Raw genomic sequence first — 19625 nt, 5'->3', positions numbered from 1 at the left:
TGCAAGTTGGTCATTGTTTCACCACCTTCAAACTCAATTGTGTGTGAATATATATGTATAGATGTGTGTATACAGAGTTGGTCTGCAATTTGCTGTTGAAAGCAAATGCAAACTACAGCAGTGACCTTCCTTCTGTTTCTCCCTTTGGGGGCTATTTTTCATGTTCACAATCAGCTCCAGTATCTGACTTCAGCTCATCAGTGTTTCTTGCAAAGAAGTAAATAAACCAGTGAACCAGAAAGAGTTCTGTGAAGCCCAAGTGTCTTTATGGAGGCTGAGTTCAAGTATTTGTTTAGCTGTGGTAACTAATAATAGTGCGGTAAACCAGCCAACCTGGTTGCTTCTGGTTTGCTTCCTTTTGAAGGCAGTGTGTGCCTTCTGTCAGGGCGTGTGTCATGTTAGTGCCTGTGGCTGTACCTGTTAGAGGGGGCTCCAAGAGAATACACAATGGTTTGCATATTTCTGTTGCTTTTGTGAATGTATCTTGCTTTACACTGCCAATATTGATAAAAGGTCTTGTTACATGCCATGGAAGTGTTTTATAGAGGATGAAAAGAAATTAAAATCACAATCTGCAAATTCCTAGGCACATGCAAGATTTTCAGTGGTAAACTGCCCCATTGCAATAAATATAAAAGTCTTGTTTGCTAATATTGCTAATATTCCTTAGACTGACATTTAGGAACTTGATTTTATAGGCTGAACACCTGTTTTTTTTGATGTTCCTTCCTTTTTTAGTGAAGGGGACAGGATTAAAAATGTCTTTCTAGAGCATTTAATGTCTGTAATGCAAGAAAAACAGAAGTTTATCATGTTTCATCTTGTATATGTATGATCTAAAGCTCATAAATAGTGTTTGTGTCCCCATAAACCTTTTGCTCAGCTTGCTCAGTGGCTTTAAGCTGCGTTTGTGTTAGAGAAATATGCAAAGTGGGTAATGCACGCCTTGGATGTGTGCCTGGCTGCACTCGAGAAGACTTAACAAATGTTGCATCGTTGCGTTGAATGGAACTAGTGCCGAGTTTATTTTTTTGCTCCCAGAAGTGCTTTCTATTTATATGGTCCTCTGTAAGAATACGTAACCCTGCTTCGTTGAAACGGTTTTTTTAAAGCGGTAAGGAAACGATGAAATCAAACACTCGTTAAGGCTTTTCCAAGGCGCCGAGCGGGGCCTGGGTTTCTGCGGCGGCGGCTCCCGGCTCTGGCAGGGCGGAGGTGCGAGGGCGCGGTCGCTGCTCGCCGGCCCCGCCGCGCTTTGTTGGCCCGGGCCCTTTGTTCGCAGGGGAGCGCAGCAGGAGCCGGGCCCGGTGCGCGGGCGGCCCCGGCCTCTCTGCCGCCGGCTCCCGCGCCGGGGCCGGACGTTCCTGCAGCGCCCGCGGCGCCGAGCCCGCGGCGGGGCTGAACTTTGCATCCCGGGAGCAGCCCCAGCAGCTCCTCGCAGATAAGCGGCACGGCCGGCGGCCGCCGCCAGCGCGGCGCCGCGCGCTGTGTGTAAATACAGCCAGTCTATATTTCTGTGTTTGTGTGTTTGTACGCTCCGCACCGCCCACAGCACCTGGGCGCCGCCGGGACAGGTGCGGCCGCAGGGAGCCCTCCCGGGGATCGAACCCGCGTCCTAACAGCGGCCGGCGCGCGCTGCGAGGGAGAGGCGGTGGCCGCGGGTCCGGGCCGGCCACGCCCTTCCGCCCCGCCCCCCCGGCCCCGGTCCGGCGGATTGGCGAGCGGTGTGTGTACACACACGGGTCCGGGCCAATGGCGCGGGGAGGGCGCCTGACGTCACGCGTCGCGGCAGCCAATGGGCGCTCCCGGCCGGCAGACGCCGCCAAGCTTGTGCGGGGGAGCAGGACCGGGTAGCGCTCGGCGCGGGGGGGGCGGCGGGGCCGGGCCGGGGGCGCTGCGGGCGCTGCTGCCGCCACGCACCGGGGGCCGCCCGGGGGTCCCGGCTCCGGGGCCTCCTCGCCAGCGGCGAGTGCGCGGCGCCGGCCCGGCCGAGAGGCGTCGTCGGCGCGACTGGATCGCTCCTTGCCGCGGCGGCTGCCAAGGGACCGTCGCCGTCTCGTCGCCTCAGCGTCGCTGTCTGGGCCCAGCCCGCGCTGCCGCCCGCCTTACCTTCCGTCCCTGTTCGGGCCTGCGGGTGAGCGGGGAGCGGGGGGCGGGTGTGGGGGGCCGTGAGGGGGAAGGGCAGCGCCTTTCTTCGGCGATCGGCGGCCGCCGCCCCCCCGTGCCCCGGGCGGCGCGGTCCCGCCGGCCCTGCCGCCCCCTCCCCGGTGCCCCGGGCAGCGCGGGCTCGCCCCACCTCGTCCCCCCCGATGCCTCAGGCCGGGCGGACCCGGGAGGCCGGGAGCCGGTGCCCGACACCTGCGGGCGGGCCCGGGCGGCGGTGACAGCCGGGGCGCCTCCTCCATTGTGGGGCTGGGCCGCGCCGGCAGTGCGGGCTGCGGAGCGAGCGGCGGCCCGGCCGCGGCCCCGGGGCGGGAAGGCACCGGCCGGGAGCCCGGCCCTGCTCGGCCGTGCCCCAACTTCGTGTCGGGGCGGTTCTCACCCGCCGCTCTTATCGGGACAGGGTCAGTCCGGCACAACAACAACAAAACTTCCCTGCCTGCCTCTTCCTGGGAGTTCCAGGCCTGCCCGGGCTTCCAGCTGTAAAGGGCTCCGCGGCAGAGGTGAACCCAGTGTAAACACCGTCTGCTGCAGCTCAGCATACAAACAATGGCAGGAAAATACGGAATAAGCAAACTTCCTTGAAATGTGGAAGAAAACCGCAAATGAGAGCGTGCTCCCTCATTGAGTAAAGGGGGATGCCGAGCTGTGTATCACAGCTTGTGCTGCTCTCCTCTGGAGAAAGGACTTTGGGTTTCATTTTCTCTCTAAGTTCTTGATTTGACAGAGAAAATGAATAGTTTTAATTGATATGATATAATATGCAGGGTAAACGTTTTTTGCAAATTATTTCTTGGTCAGTTTTCGTAATTCTGAAAGCAGTTCTTTTCTTTTTTTAACTCTTAATTAATATGGCTCACAGTGACTGTTTTCAACTACTATCACTGATGTAGCTTAATTATGTTGACTAAAGGTAGTAAAATGTTGGAGGTTGTGTAGTGCTGTAACAAATTGCAACTTGATACAATCTTTGTTTCAGAAATAATGTTATGCTGGTAAAAATGGATGCTGTTAAAAAAGAAATTAATAGATTTTCTCTATTCCTTTACCCTTCCCAAATTCACCTCAGTTCTTTTGATTATATTATATCCTGTCATACACAAAAATGAATCTGTATAAGTGTGGTGAGGACTGAGAGGACCAGTGTTCCAGGGCAAATGCAGACCTGTGTTTCACAGCCCATATTTATGCCAATGCTCTGTATACTCACCAGTGGTTTTTATGCAGTGAAGTATTGAATTTCAGGAACTTCTGTTCAAATTAACGTGGAGGGTGTTAAATATAGCACTTTGAAAAATACATGGAGGACTAAGGAGAAGTTTGTGTTATAGAAAAGAAAAGACTTTGCTGGAGAGGTGATCAAGAGGGAAAAAAGTCAGCTTTTCTTTTGAAAAGTGACTTACTGTGAAGTAAGTCTAGTGCCTCTAGAAAAGGACAGAGTAACAGGTCAAATGATTTAGTTCTACACTAAAAGAAAAAAAAATTATTAAATATTAATAGGATTGTCTCATGGGTGAATTTAAGAATGATCTTATATTACTGTCAAATTATTTGGCTTTCTTTTAACCACTTCCTCTTTGCATAGCAAAAAGAAACCATTTGACTTGTACTATCTTAATAGAATGAATTTTACAGAAAACACACCAGTGAGAGGAATGCTCTTAGTTGCTGCAGAGGCTCTGACTGGTGGCCTCCCTTTACAAAGTGGGAAGGTGCAGTTTTCAGCAGAGCATCTTGGCAGCAGCCCTCCAGTGTGAGAGGCACAGGGGAGCACGGAGCTGGGCAGCAGCAGTGCTGTTTGCAGGGGATGGCAGCAGGACAGGAGCATTCCTTATCTCTGGCTGCCCTTGTCTGTGCTGGACAGCTCTGCAGAGACCTCTGGTGCATCTGGACACACTTCCTGAGCAGTTGGGAGCACCCTCCCAGTGAAGATCTTTCACTTGCTTTGGCTAAAATTGTTAAAGTTTAGTGAAGAAACAGGAACCAAAATTCCAGCATTACATCCTCTTCAGGGTGTATGATGTTGGTGTAGATGTGCAGACCCTGCTGCTGTGCCTTTGAAAGCTGAATGTGAGTCTCTAAATGCAGTATAGAGTAGTGGCTTGCATGCTATGAAGGGAGCAGCCCATCTTATGTAGAGAGAAATATTTAAATTTCTGTATCCTCATGTGGAACAGAATGAGTTCTAGTCATAGCCAGTCTAATTCGGTTCTTGGAATTGCATTTCTTCTGGTGTGCTACCTTAATATAATGTTCTTAGGGCTGTCTCTAATAAGTGATAATTTCTGAAATTTTTTACTTTTTCATGTTTTGAGTATAATGGTGTAAAACTTTCTCCACTACTTTTCCAATTATATTCACTGTACATGACTCTTGATGAACCTACAGTGAATCTTAAAATAGGGAAAATCAGCTGTCTGTTCTGCTGCAAGGAAATACACTTGTGGATTTTTTTGTGCATAAAGCCAAGAAACCACTGGAATCAGATGGGTTTGTCACAAAACTTTAGGTATTAGGTGAAAAACAGCCCCAGTGTCTTGGTGTGGCAATAGGACACAACATGGTGGAGCTGAGGGCACAAATGTCTGTGGTGGGATCTAAGAAACCCAGGATATGCAAGGGAATATTGTAAAAGGAACAGGTGTGCTAGGGAGTGAAAATTTTGTAGAACTTCCTGGATTGATTCTTCATGTTGTTTGTAACATCCAGTATTAGAATGAAGTGAATTCTTTTTCCCCCCATTATTTGATTTGTAGACCATGACTCTTCTGCAAGGATCTGAGGCAGTAGTAAGTGATCTTATTTTCATATTTTCATTAAAGGAGCTCCTCTGCTCCTTGGTCTGATGTCCTGTGTGATAGTTTCCAATAAAGGGCTTTACAGACTGCTCAAATTTACTTTTATGCTTGTCAGTATTTATAGCATAAAAATAAATCTAAGCAAAACTGCAGGCCTATAATAGTTCAGTTTGTAAGACCACTGTAATGGAACAAAAGCACAGCTTTGTAGGATATCCTACTTCTGGTGAAATACAGAACAGTAATTAAATGAAAAAAGATGATGTTTGAAAATAATTTGAGGTCCAGCTGGTCACTTAGTACTGTTGAAGAAACTCTTTGCCTTTCAGAACACAGTTTGCAAAATCCACAGCCTCCTGTGAAGCCATTTGTGAGGATATTTGTATTTACTGAAAGCTAAAGCAACTCCTGGGTTTTTGTAGCACGTGAAAAATAATGCTTTAGCCAGCTCACATCCAGAATTGGCTGTCACTGTGGAGCCTGAAACCAAGCTGGGAGAAGATGAGTGTTTGGTTTTGTGAGTGTGCTTGGTTGTGAACTACAGCAATTCAGGTGTTGGCACAGTTTCATTCTTTCTGACTTGATAATGTTCAAAAGAGAAGGCAACTTGATTTTTGGTAACTTCCCAAATCATTTAAGCACGAATTCTAGAAGGGGTTTCTTTAGAGATATCTTTGAAGGCATTATCCAGAATTGTCACAGCACTGGCATCTTCCTGCTTTACAGTCCATAGGATATTTGACTGACAGGACCAGCCAGGTTTTAACATGGCCTGTAGAAATCATCCACTTTATAAAGGTGATGTTGTCTTCACTGGTTTTGTGTTATTTCAGTCAGTGGATGTGCCCTGACCACCAGGTTTTACACAAACAGAGGTCACAGGAAGCAGTGATGGTAGCTGGGACTGCTTCTGTTCCTCTTTGCTGGCAGTGAGTGGAGTGCCCAGGTCCAAACCATGGAATTTTTGTTAACATCTAGAGACCAAACTCCATTTGGGAATGTAATTCTGGTCTTGCAGCTCAATTTATTTTTTCCTGTGGAGCTTAGAGTATGCTCCTGTGTGTGTTGTGTTTGGCAAGGCAGGTTTCTCCTGTTCCATCAGGTTCCTGCTGCTGCCAGATTCGTGTTGGTTTGGGTGGGAATAGCAGATGATTCAGTTGTGGCTCACAACCTCTTTAGTGCTTTTGTTGAGTCCCTCACTGACCTCTCTTGGGTGATTGTAACATCTGGCTGGGTGTATGGGAAGGTCAATTTGATAGGAATTCATAATCCACTTACCCATGGGTGGTGTACACAAATATGTTCTGTGTATGAATAAGGGACCATTTAATTTACTGTTTTCTGACTGCAGATTTCAGGGTGGGAAAAAGAAAAATAAGGTCAGAAAGAAATAAGCAGGTTGCAACAGGTACTCAGTGTCTTTAAAGCTGTGAATTTTAGTTGTATAGAGAAATTCTTCGATTTGGTAGCAGCTATTATAATGCTATTTGTGGGAATTAAAGCCGATATATCAGTAGCTGCTCATTAAGGCTTGTAAATGCCAATGCATTGACTTACTGAAAGTCACTTGTGAACTGTAATGGTCATCCAAGAATATATGGTGGTAACATGACCAGTAATTATGGATGAGATTAGAAAGTGCAAGTGAAAGTGAGCTTATGTCCTCAGAGTGAAATAAGAAACCGTGTGTGCATGTGCTCTCCATTTCTGGGAAGGAAGGAGTTAGGTAACTTCCTTTTGTTATAAACTTGACCTTGAGATTTGAGGAATGTGAGAAATATATTGCTGTTCTCTTAAAGGTGCAATCAGCTTATTGTAAACTTCAGTTTATTTCAAATTCAACCTGCAATTGCAAATACATTCAAATATTTTTTTAGATCAATAACTTCATACTAACAACTAATACAATTTCAAGCTGTGTATTGATTTGGTATAACAGCAGACTTCTGCTCTCTGTCAAAAGCAAATTATTAATCCTGCTTCTTGCTGAATAAGAAATTGAGGAAGCTGTGATCTGGAGACAGAAATATCCCCCTTCCTAATGGATTTTTGAAGCATGCACACACCCCAGTGAATTCTTCAAAAATTCTTCATGTGAACAAGCCATATGCAACCTGTTGTCACATTTCAATCCATGAGTAAACTTTGAGGGATCGTGGATGCTTTTTTTCAGGAATGAACTGGTCAGTCAGTGGCCAGGTGTGAGGGTGGGTCCTGTCCTGTGCCCAGCCTGAGGTGGCCCTGGGAGCTCTCAGGGCTCCCAGCATTTGGAAACCTTTCCTGCAGCCCTGGCAGCCGCTGTAGGAGCTGTGGCAGCATTAGAGCTGGGCTGTGTCACTGAGGGGCCGGGCAGCAATGGCAGCTGCTGGGGGTGGGCAGCGCTGGGAAGGAGGGGAAGGTCCCGTGTAGCAGGGCTGGGATCTCAGAGCAGTGCAGTATATTTCATTGAACTGTGCCCTTCAGGTAACATTGTGTGCTGTAAGCAGTGTTTGTGAGCTTGTTCATCACCAGAAAAATCCCTTTTTGCCTTTGTACCAAATTATTATTAAAGAAGTATGAAATTTTTGTAATCTTTACCCTTTGATGTACGCTGTTATAATCTTTGACCCATGCAAGAGTAGAGTTAAATAGTGGCATTAAACTAGAGCAAAGCTTCTAGCAAACTATGAGAAAAATGGAAGAAATAGCTACTAAGTCTTCATAATCAAGTTTTTTGTTGCCATATAACTTGGTGATTTTTAATTAAGTGCAAATGTCAAATTATCTTCAGTTCATTGGATGTTAAGATCCTTCCAGCTGCACAGTGTAGCCAAAAGTAGATCTCAACAGGGTGGTTAAACATTTCCATATATTTGTCAATACACTGGTAATTCTGGAAAATTTTAAATATCAAAATTAAAACTTACAAAACCAGGTTAATATCTAGAGCATTGTCTGATGTATCATACAGTGTATGGGCTGGTGTAAGGAAGAAGCTGGTGTGAATCTCAGTAGACAAAAAGATGCTGTTTTCAGCTGAGCTTGATTGAAAGAGGAGCCAATGTATTCTTGGCAATGCTCAAAGACCATCTTACCATGGCATTTTACAGTCATCACATAAATCACTACATTTTTTTTCAAATGTCAATCCATTGTGAAAATGAAATTTCTTCAGGCAAAAATGTGTTTGTGAAAATACAGTGTGCTGTTTATTCTGAAAGGAAACTGTACCTGCTTCTTACTACTGAAGCAGGAGACTCCCAAGTGTTGTGCCTGTGTAGTAGTCAGCTATGGGCTAGGAACCAGTGAGAGACCAAAAAATGAACTTATAGAATAGATTGTCTGCTTTAAAAAAACCCCTGCAGCTAAATTTCTCTTAATTCCAGATTTATCTTGGTAGTGATAACAGTTGTCTATAAATCTATTAAAGACATTTTAGATCATGCTTGAAGTGTGCATGAGTGTTCCCCCCTGTGCTGATGTCAGGCCCTGTGTACTCTGTCCTGAATGACACTAAGCTGGTTTGGGGAATTAAAAAGAGCCTTCAAAGGTTCAAGTGCTTGGGAATTATTCCACATGTTTAATGAAAGTTCTCCTTATTTGGGCAGTAGGAGACATGCTCCACCCCACTGATTTAGCAGGAAGCCGTGAGTGCTGCCCCTGTTGTTGGCCGTGTAGCTCAGTGCTGGCGCTGGTGCTGAGGAACGGGCCTGAGGAGCAGCCAGGCCCAGGCTGGAAATGGGACCCAGCCCTGGGCAGGCAGCAGAGCTTGAGGGTCAGCATGCAGTGAAATGAATGGAGACCCTGAGCACTTTCAGCTAGGACAGCGTTTGAATCCAGATTTGGATTTTCTTCTTGCTCAGACCTGTCTTCATTGCTGGGGTTCAGGATATTCAGTAGCCTCCATCAAACAGTGCTTTTTCCAGTCATGTATACATGTACAGTCATATACTGTGTGCATTGGTAGTAAATAATAGGTACAACAGTGAGTAAATACAATAAATAGTGGCAGTAATTGGGCTGTAGCATTTGGGATCCACTCTGAGTCCCCAATGGGATCCAATTCATTTGTTGCCTCAGTATTTGCTACATTAAGTCCTTGAGGGGACATTTGCTTTTAGCAAAGCACACAGGTTGGTGGATCTCCCTCATGGAGCTGAAGTGCTACAGTTTATACTCATTGAACTTGCAGGAATGCCTGCTCTGTTTTTCCAAGTTCTTTGTGCTGTGTAAACTTGAGTCATAATGACTGCTGTTGCCAGGAGGTGTCAGTTAATTTTTTCTGATGATACATTGGCATCTTCACTTTCAGTTTGGGTTCAGGTAGTTTTATCTTTCATTTGGATCTAGGCTTGAAGCAGTAGTCCTCATTTCCTTTTTGTGTTGTATAGTTGGGACAACTTCTGTGGTTTGAATTCACAGGCTGCAGCCTTTTAACTCAAGTAAAGGTGATTAAACAATGACACTTAAACTGAATACTCTTCTCAAATTATTTTATTTTGTTAAAATTTGTAATATCCTTCAGTGGTCAAGTCAGACTTGCTTTGTTCAGTCTCTCTAACCACCTTGTCTGTTATCTACTAGGACTGTTTTGAAGGCCTATGGTTCCTCACAGTAAAGGCTGGAAAAATAAGTTGTGATACCTGCCAGACCTTCATCATACACGTCATGGTGGGAGTTCCTTTCAAGGGCTTCCTTAGAGCTACTTTCTAATGTTATTTTCAAAATAAAAATTACTGTGTGACAGCTGAAGGTGGTGACTTATTTCCCATCCTGTGTATGTGACTTGTTGAATAAATACCTTGGTTGGCTTTTTTGAAGAGCTTCATTGAGTGACAAGCTGGATGTTATATGGCATTCCTGTCTTGGTTTTTTGGGGGGATTTTTTTGTTGGTTTTTTTTTTTTTTTAAAGGAGTTAGATATTGAAACATGTTTTAGGAACAAACTGGAGAAACACATCCTGGGAGCAGGTGGATTTCTGCTAAGTACTTAATAATTCTGAAATTTTACTGATCTGAAAACTTGAGACACACTGAAGCAGCATATGTGTAACAGGTGGTCTAAGCCATGTAGATGCTGTGCATAAATTAGAGGTTTAAAACTGAGCCTGTACTGATTAGTAAGGAGTCTTTTTGTTATTGCTGTCTTCTGAAATCAGCCTTGTAATAGTTGAAAGTTAGTACTATGGAGAGGGATATGAAGAGTATAAATTGCTTTCTGGTGGGAAGACTGGTGTTATATAGGTTTCTTTTTCTTGAAACTCATCACACTTTCCTCTCAGCTGACCCAGTTACCTGGAATAGTTTTCACTTTGCAATACTGTTTATCAGGTAAATGAGGAGAGGCACTCCTTAGTGGTGATAAAAATCGTTCTAGTATACTGAAATATCTCTTTTTTTAAACCTTTCATGTGTTCTGTAAAGACTTTTCATCATAACAATTTAGGTGATTGTCCAATAGTTGTCTTCATTTGTAGATGTTTAGTCCTGATGTAATTTTACATAAATGGCACTTTCTGTGGGCACTGGGGAGGATCTTTGCATGGTGCTGGTCCAGGTGAGGGTGTGACTTGTACTGATCAAATTTTAGAAGAGAAACCAGGGCAAGTTTGGTAAAGCAGAGAACAGACTGTTATGTTATGGGGTAATTTAAAAATAACACTGGACAATAGATAGAAAATAAACATAAAAAGGAATGCAATGTTACTCTGCAGATAACTGTTTTCTGTTTTGCACTTTGTTGCACTGGGATTCAGCTTCAAAATCACCAAAATATCAGAATAGATTTGGCATTTAACTCATAGCTAGAGCAGGTACAGATAAAACTCCTGTACTGTTTTGCAGTAACTAGAGTTTGATTACCTGGGCTTCTGTAAATTTCATGCTCAAACTGGCTTTTTAATATCAGTGGCATAAGTGATTAGAAAATATGTTCTAAAAGAAGCTACAGCTCAGAGTTTACAAAGTCAGGCAGTTTGATTGGCTCCTTGTACCATATAATATGTGACCAAAAGGCACTTTTATGGGAGTGGATTATAAACCAAGACTTAGCTTATGAAGGGACAAATGTAGCTCCAAAAAAAGCAATCTTTGTGTCTCATGTGCTCTGGGCTCTGTCTTTATGCACTTCATTTCAGTAGAAACCAGCTAAAGAAGAAAAAAGGTTGAGTTTTATGTTTTTCTGTCTGTGTGGTGCATGCACATGCAGCAACTGGGAATGAAGAAAATCTCCATTTTGAGGCCATCTGTGTCGGTTCTTTTGTCTGAACCTGACAAGAGGTCATGGCAGATGGTGGGGTCACAAAGTCTGGCTGCTGGGGCTTGACAAAATGTGTTCATAAAGCTGGAAGAATCCCAACTGTTCTTACTGGCTGAGGAGCATTGTGGCAAAGGACTGTAATAGTTTATGGACAATACCTTCTGCATCATTAAGCTTGACAGCAAATAACTTGTCATGATGAACCTAGTTTGCTTATCTGCAAATAAGTTAAAACTTCTCAGCAATTATGTTCTTAACTACATTTTATTGGAGTGAATTACTTGTAAAGCCTCTTAAAGAGAGGGAGGTCAGACTGCAACTGGAATTTTGGCCAGAGCTCCAGATGATGGATTTGGAGAGTTCATCTGCAGGGGTCAGAAATGTGAAAAAAGAACAGGCACCAAAGATCATAATTTTCAGCTGCATTGCAAGAATTCAGTATTTGCTCCTTGCCATGACCTCTGTAGCTTTATGGCTTCAGGTTTCAGGATTGCTGCAGATCCAGTAGCTCCTTTCCCCAGGGTGGGAGCAGATACCTCTTGGTAGTATCTTCTCCAAAGTCAGAGAAAAAATTGTATTATTTTCTTGGATGTTTTGTGGTGAAACTGAAATGTCCAACTTTTCACAGGAGAATGTCTTGGTAGATTTGTGTGGTGTTCACATGCTGGAGTAACTGCTTAATTATGGCTGCAATAAAGGGAGGCACCAAGGAAGATAAGTACAACTCAGGCAACAGAAAGTGGAGGATGCCTCTACATTGAATAAAATCATTTTCTACTAACAGTTTAATTGATATGATGTCTGAATTAACCGAGAAATGCGTAGAAACAAACAGCCTAGAATTTAAAGTTCTCTGGGTTATCCAGAACTACTCAAGCAGTGATGGCAAGTGATGGTAGAGTTCCTCATTGGTTGCACACACTACTGAAACAACCCTGGCACTTTCCTGGAGGGAGATGAGGGCACTGGCCATGCTCAAACTTGACATAGGTTAAAATACAGAGGAAATGGCAAAAATTGCATCCTACTTATGTAGCTGCTGAGTTCTGCTGTAAATGGTCATGACTCTTCTTTGATAAGTGGTTCAGGTGTCTTCCTAATTTTACTGAATTGATTCCACACTTCAAAGTGTGAACAGTTCTCTCTCTCTTATTCATCCAAATGCAAATTCATTCAAATGTCTTGTGTAGTCCATTTTTAAACTGCAAGTAGTACTTATAAAGTACTTTTCAAGGTACCTAAACATTTTGTCAAGTCAGTTCTATCTTTAAAATGGTTTGTGTTGACAACATTGATTTGTAACTTTTCTTCTGTTTTCTGTAAGGCTTCTGGAAGCTTTCATTTAAAAAATAAGTCATTTTAAACTATTTTTTGGTGTACCAAAATTTTTATCTTTTCCTAGACTTCTAATATCATAATTCTAACTACACAGGCTTAATAAAAAAGCATGAAAATATTTAAAATATGAGTTAGAGCTGAATTGGGTTTTTTTCTTGCGTGTTTCCTCAAAATTCTGAATGTTTTCTCTTTTTTCTTTATATACATTTGATTAAAAGCCTTCTCTGTTGTTGGCTAAAGAGACAGTGGAGAGAAGTAATTCACTTCCCTTTTTAAAGCCAATCTGCATTAAATGCAAAAATTGCATGGTTTTAATGATAAAACTTTACTAATGGTATAACATGGTTTGCTAGCACATTAATGTAGTCAGGCCTTTATGTAAGTTGGGCCTTATATACAGGATTTCATCTCTGCCTGTTCCAATCAATGACCATTTTCAGAATCTCTGCAGAACCTGACTATTGTGGTGATTATTTTCTCAGAAGCTTGGGTTTCAACTAAGGTATTTCATTAACTGTCTTACAGGATGTTCATTTTAAAGATTCTGTGAAGATGAAAAGGGATCTCTTATGGCTTTATGAAATATAGAGCAATACTGTCTGACATGACGGCAAAAAATGTAAGTATGACTCTTCAACGTGTTACTGTTCATGTTGGCATTCTGCCACTCACTGCTGACTTTCAGAATTGTGTGCACAAATATAAGAAATCAATCACAAAGACCTTCAAATTCAGAAACCTTATCTGATTTTTGTATACCACAAATATGTACCCCATAATCTTCTGCAGTATTTTGATAAATCTATACTGGTTAGAAGCTCTTTCAGCTTGTGGAGTTTAGTTGGTCAGATTGATAACTGAGGCAATGTTTTATGCTGTTTTCATATTGATCCATGCAGGTCCCTTCCAACTTGAGATATTTTGTGTGTCTGTGATCTCTCTAACATTTCTTCAAACTTATGTGAAAGCTGCACATTTTGTTGAATCTTCTCACCTTTGCACCTCTGTAAAATCCTTCCACTGAGTCTGAATCTCAGATCTGAAGAAGAAATGGAAGGACTGCATATTATTTGGCTGCTGTTGGTACTCTTGGTTTCTGGAAGGCTGGAGGCCTTCTGGTTCCTGTGCCTGCTCGTTACCCAGCCTGCAGTGGTGTCTCAGGCTCTATATTTGACTCCTCTATCCTGAGTTCTGAGGAAGCTTATGAAATGTCTTAACATCCTGACCTTAATTTTCTGCCTAATTAGCTGTGCTTCCTGAGGTACACAGCCTGTGCAGAGAACAGTTCTGGTTAATCCTGGTGATCAGTGAGTTGAGGGTGACTTTGGGCCCTGGGCAATTTGCCTGTTGACATCCTGCATTCTATTAAATCTGAGTGGGTTTAGGAGCCAGCACCACCAAAGAAGTGCCCCACAGTGAAAGTGCAGGTAGCCCAGGATTGTCCTCTGTTCAGTACCCCCAAAAGCTTTTGTGCATATTGGGTTAGATTGGTGCCAATGATACAGTTTGGTTAAATTAATTCTCAAGTGTTGGAAATTCTGTTGGCTTTATTAAAAGCTTCATTTGGTGTGTGGTTCCAGGCTTTGAGGTGTCTTATACCTCACTTTTTGACTCAAGTTTACCAAGACATAAAGTGAACTGATGTGTATATTCAAAGCCCTTTGCTCATTATTTCATAGGCCATATTTATCTCTAGTCCAAATAAATAATTCTACTGATGTATGTGGGACAGCTGCACAAATCCAGGTCATTTGTGGCTTTGACCTTTTGTTTGATGCAGTCAAAGGATAAATCCCAATCCCAATAAAATCCATGGAGTGCTGTGTAATAGTCATAGAGCGGCTGGAAGGGATTTCAGGAGCCCATCTACTCTGGGGTTTGTGTAAAGCTCTTTGACACTGAACCCAGCTCCTTGGTGCTTTGTTCAGGGCTTTGGGGTGTGAAAACCTCCAAGGAGAGACGTGACATTCACTCTGGGTAACCTACTCTTCTTCTGAGTACAGAAATACAATTTTGTTGTTTACTTCAGTACAATGCTATGGTTACTTTAGAGAAGAAATATTTTATTGGTATGCATACTTTGAAATTTTGCATGTCAAAATGATGCAAACCTAGTCAGATACCTAATATTTATGGGTTTATGTTTAAAAAAATCAGCTGCTGTGGTACAGATGGATGTAGGACTCAGTTTTCATGTTTACCTGTTCATGTGGTGGTCATATGCTTTGTGTCACTGGTAGCACTTCTTAGGGTTTTCCCAGCCTTGGTTACTCAGAATTGCTGTGGTTACTCAGAACAGTGCCAGCCCTGGTGTTTCCTGGTGCTGTTAGAAGGTCCTAATGCTTCTGAATTTGCAGAGTTGCAGGGCTTAGATTCTGTATATGCCTGGGGGTTTCTGCAGCTCAAAATCTGTTTCAAATGTGAGGTTAATATTTGTTACAGTGTCAGAAATGATCTGCAGAGTTGAGGGAGAGAGCTTCCTTCTGAGAGTACTTCCATCATTTTCCTTTATGTTGAAGCATCAAGGAAAGGAAAGTTTAAAGTACTGGAATTTGAGCATCTTTCATGAAACTCATGAAGGGTTTCTGTCAAATGTGGAAGCTGCCACATCTGCATTCTGCAATCCCTGCAGCTCAGCTGGGATGTGTGTGCTCCTGCTGCATCACAGCAGTGCAGTGAGCTGTGCCTGGAATGCCACAGCTGGAATTGCCACCTTGCAAGAAGCTGTGTTGAACAATCTCCTGTCCAGCCAGCTTGTGCTTCAAGCACATGCCAGAATGTTCCTGGAGACTGGATGTGTGTGCAAGATGAAAAACCTTCCCCATCACTGCTTTTCCTTCCTAACTCTGAGCATGTGGTGGGAAAATTATCCAGGCTGGGCTCACTGCTCATTTTCTTTAAACACAGGACCCTTGCTGGTATCTGTTTGTGGAATATTGTTTGTGGGTAATTTGACCTTCCTTAGAAAACTAATCCGACCAAAGAAGTGATGCTGAATAAAAGTTCTTTTGGAAAAAAGATATTTATGTGCTTACCATATACATTGTACCCAGATGTAATTCACATCACCCTGTCCAGCTGGGTTATTTCATTCTTTACTTAGATAAGAAAATGTGGGTTTTTTTCTTGCCTGTTTTGTATCTCCTTTCCCATTGGTCCTTCAGGTAAAAAGACACCAAAACAGTATTAACAAATGGGGGGGAAAAAGAGCAAATACTCGTGGTAAATTTTAGTTTAGTGTACTCAAACAAATGAGTGGTATAACTTCAGCAAGTTTTTTGAATAAGACTGTTAAGTTTTGATTGTGAAGTTATTTGTCAGTGCTTCTCAGAGGGTGGCTCTTGCCATAGATGGGGTCAGTGAAATGGCTGTGATGTTCTCCTGGCACGTTCAGCATGGAGGGAGTTTCATGCTCAGGGTGCTCACACAGCCTGCCCAGCCAGGCAGAGAGGGCTGGGCTGCTCGGGGCAGCTGCCCCCTCCAAGGCTCTGCCTGGGATCCTCCTTTCCCCTCACCCTCTTTGGAAACTCAGTCACTAACAGGAAAGGCAAACCCAACTCTAAGATATTTAGTAGTGTGCAAAGGCCTGCCAGGTCCTTTCTTCATCTTCCATCGTGGCTGGGTTCCTTGTGCTGCAGATGAACAGAAGCAGAGTCCAGCTCCTGCCATGCCCAGTAATCCAGGCACTCTGGGCCAGTGTTATAAAGTAGAAATATCACAGGAGCAGTACAAAAAGTAACAAATTATTCCAGTTAAGCATTGGATTGTGTACTGGTTTCAGCTTAGGAGTTGTTACAATTCAAGATTCCCAAAAGCAGTGTGTGGTCTGTCTCAGATAACAACATGGCCTGGGACCTCTTGAACACTGAGATGGAATCCTATGAAGGTCTTGCTGTGCTGCAGTATTATAATGTTCCATCACACATTGCTTCTTCTGAGGACTTAGGATCATTCTTCTGCAGGAGAAACAGATTCCTTTAGATCTGTCACACTTCTCACTTCAGTTCTCATGAAATTCAAGTTTGTTTTCAAGCTCTTCTAAACTTAGATACAAGGATTATAAAATTGAGAAAAGTGCTGCTCTTTATAAATGTGCTACTAGGATCATTGTAATGAAAACAACATATTTCTGTGCAAACTGAGGTTCTGTAACTTTGTGTCATTTGGATCACTGAAGTACAACATATACACAGAGAATTAAATGTGGAAGTTAGAATTTTCATTCTGACACTGTATATGTATGTCATCTTCAGTGTTTGATTAAAACACTGATCTGAATTAATAGGGAAATGTACAGTTGTAGATCTAGAGTGAATGTTCAATTGTGAACACATTCCAGTGCTGTCTTTGAAGATGTTCCTTGTAATCCCTTCTCTTAGAATGAGTTGAGGCCCATAATCTAACATGATATTTATCCCTGTGGGCCCCTATTCTTTCCCTGAATTTAAAATTTCTGCCATTGGTGTTGTTCTAGTTGCTGCAGAGGCAGGCAGGGCTCCTGGGAGAAGCTGACACTGTTGTTGGTGTGAAGGCAGCAGAGGTGTGAGCCAACAGTGCAGCCTCTTGCCCTGGCTGGGCCTTGCAGAGCTTTGCCCCGTGCAGTTCCCAGCTCTGCTAAACATCTCCTCAAGAGCACACCCTCAGTGGCCTCTCACCACACATGGAGTGTTCTTGTGCCCATGTACAGGAGTTCCTGGAGTGCTGCCAAACCTGCTAAGGAGGCGTTGTGGGGTTTTTTGTGTCTTCCTCCCCTTGCCCTGCTCCAACCCGGGTGTTCCTGCTCGGGCCCTCCCCGCCCTGCTGCATCGCTGCTGCACCGGTGCCACCTGCTGGGAGGGACAGTGGGACAGCCTGTGACAGCCCCTGGGGACAGCACAGAGAGTGGGACAGCCTGTGACACAGCCCCTGGGGACAGCACAGAGAGTGGGACAGCACAGAGAGTGGGACAGCCTGTGACACAGCCCCTGGGGACAGCACAGCAGCCCAAGGTGGGAGTGAGGAGGCCCTGGCTGGGTGTGCCGGGCAGGGCAGGGAAGGGACACTGACAGTGACAATGCCTGAGATAAACTGAGGGCTGTACTGAGCATCTCAAGGGGTTTGTTTATAGGAGCCATCACTGAGCTCATTTGGGCAGTGTTTTACAATCAGAGTAGTGCAACAGTTGATCTTCTTACGTGTCTCCTGATGGGGAAAAATTTTAGTAGAAGTATTTTCAAGAGTGTCACAAAGCAGTGTGTGCAGATTTTCCCCTACAAAAATTAGCTCCTGAATATTGAGAGACTGAATGCTTATAGCAGATATTATTTTGTCTTATGTAGTTTATTTTAGTTAAGTTTAATTTACCTAAAATTAAATGATTCTCTGACAGGAGTATATTAAAATTCTTCATGTGGCCCTAGCATAGGTTCCATTATTGCTACATACATCTGTAAAATAAAGCAAAATGTTTGATCCTTCATTATATGATTGCCTTCTTTTAACTTGGATAGTGGAACCCTTTGTCCCAATGATTTACAGAAGTACTCAAATTTTATAATATTTTAAAAAGAGGTTGGGATATGAGGGATTTCCCATCTCTTCCTTCCTCATCCAGGATGATCTTGTATTTTTCTGTACAAATTACACCTTCCTATGCTTAGTGTGCATGCTAAAGTCTGAGTTGTGCTATTCTGTATAAGCTTTAAGTGTTCCATGTCTCCAGTAAGTTCCCCTCAGTAAATCAGTGTATCTCTGAAGTTGGGAATGTGTTTAGAATGCATCAATAGTCACATCTCATACCTGCAGACTGTGAGCTTGGTGCTGAGCAATTGGACATGGGCAGATTTCTGCTGGTAGGGGTGGCAGCTGCTCCCTTGCACTTGGAGGGGATGGTGCCAGAATGGCTGCTTGGGCCATATGTAGTACACAGAATATTCAGGGTGGTTTTTAGGTAACAACTTATTTAAAAGCAGACTTTCCAAATGTCCTGGATACCTTGCCTTGAGTCTCATGCACTTGTTAGACTCTACTGTCCATAGGATTATGCTGTTTCATAATGCAGAAAGTTGCTTTCATAATATTGTTAGTTGCATATTAGAAAACATAGAAAGGTTTATCATATTTTAATACTTCAAAAATGTTTTATTCAGGTTGGTGTGACATCCACAAATGGAGACTTGAAAGGATTTATAGATCAGAACCAGAGTCCAACAAAAGGTGAGAAAATTCTATTTGATACATACATTAAGACTTATGTCACTGCAATATATGATTGATTCACATTTGGGTACTCAGAATTTAAATGTTCAAAACATATTTCATACATGCCCACGTGTAGTTGTTTAATATCAACATGTGTCAGTAGCAAAGATGGGAAGGTCTTCAGGATTTCAGAGGGAAAAATAAGGTTTAGTAAAAATAATAAGAGGACAACATAAGCCCTTTTTTTCATTCCTTGATGGTGAATAATATGCTGAATTTCCCAATTTCTAGCCCACCCTTAAAGTTTCCTGATTCTGTTGTAGTCAAAATGACAGAGAAGGCTAAGCATGATGTCATACTTCTTTCTAAATGTTCTGCACAATTTACAATAATAATTATGTTTTGTCCTGTTCTGTTTTATCTTAGCACTTGTAGATTAATCACTTTTGACTCAAAAACAATTTATGATCAGTCATAACAGCCATGGTATTGCAGTAAAATAAACCCCTTATCTATATTAGAAAACTCAAGGATTTGCAGTTCAGGAAACATTTCAATCAACCTTTCCAAGTAAATACTGGTTTGCTGTTATCCACTGCAATAATCCAATGCATGTAGTAGCAGGAAGGTTGATTTCTGGCTGATGCCATCAAACCTAAGAGACTGAAAAATTGAGACAACTAAACAGAAAATGGCTGGAGCTACAGTATCTTCCTCATTTTCTAAACTTTGCAGAACATGACAAACTGGTGGAGGCCTTAGAGAATTATTTATTGCACATTGTGCTTTATTGTTTTGTGATTATTGTGCTGTGGTGCTAGGGAAAAAGACTAAGTGCAACATTTTCAATAATTTCTGAAACAAGCAATCGATTTGTCCAGAAAATAACTGAATAACTTTATAAAGTATGG

The 19625-nt window shown here is 42.9% G+C and overlaps 1 protein-coding gene across 4 annotated transcripts in view; it reads left to right on the top strand.

Annotated features, from left to right (window-relative positions):
• The first annotated feature begins 1907 nt into the window (after nt 1-1907).
• TFDP2 (transcription factor Dp-2) overlaps nt 1908-19625 on the top strand; it is a 52843-nt gene continuing 35125 nt past the window's right edge. For all 4 annotated transcript variants that reach the window (XM_064720907.1, XM_064720906.1, XM_064720905.1 and 1 more), the window contains exons 1-3: nt 1908-2134; nt 13060-13153; nt 18663-18729. In XM_064720907.1, coding sequence (XP_064576977.1) covers nt 13112-13153; nt 18663-18729 — 109 coding nt within the window. In that variant the 5' untranslated portion in view covers nt 1908-2134; nt 13060-13111. The remainder of the gene's footprint in view (nt 2135-13059; nt 13154-18662; nt 18730-19625) is intronic.

The sequence above is a fragment of the Zonotrichia leucophrys genome, chromosome 9, assembly GCF_028769735.1.
Source record: "Zonotrichia leucophrys gambelii isolate GWCS_2022_RI chromosome 9, RI_Zleu_2.0, whole genome shotgun sequence".
Taxonomy (NCBI): Eukaryota; Metazoa; Chordata; class Aves; order Passeriformes; family Passerellidae; genus Zonotrichia; species Zonotrichia leucophrys.
This window is presented reverse-complemented; position numbering and strand designations above follow the sequence as displayed.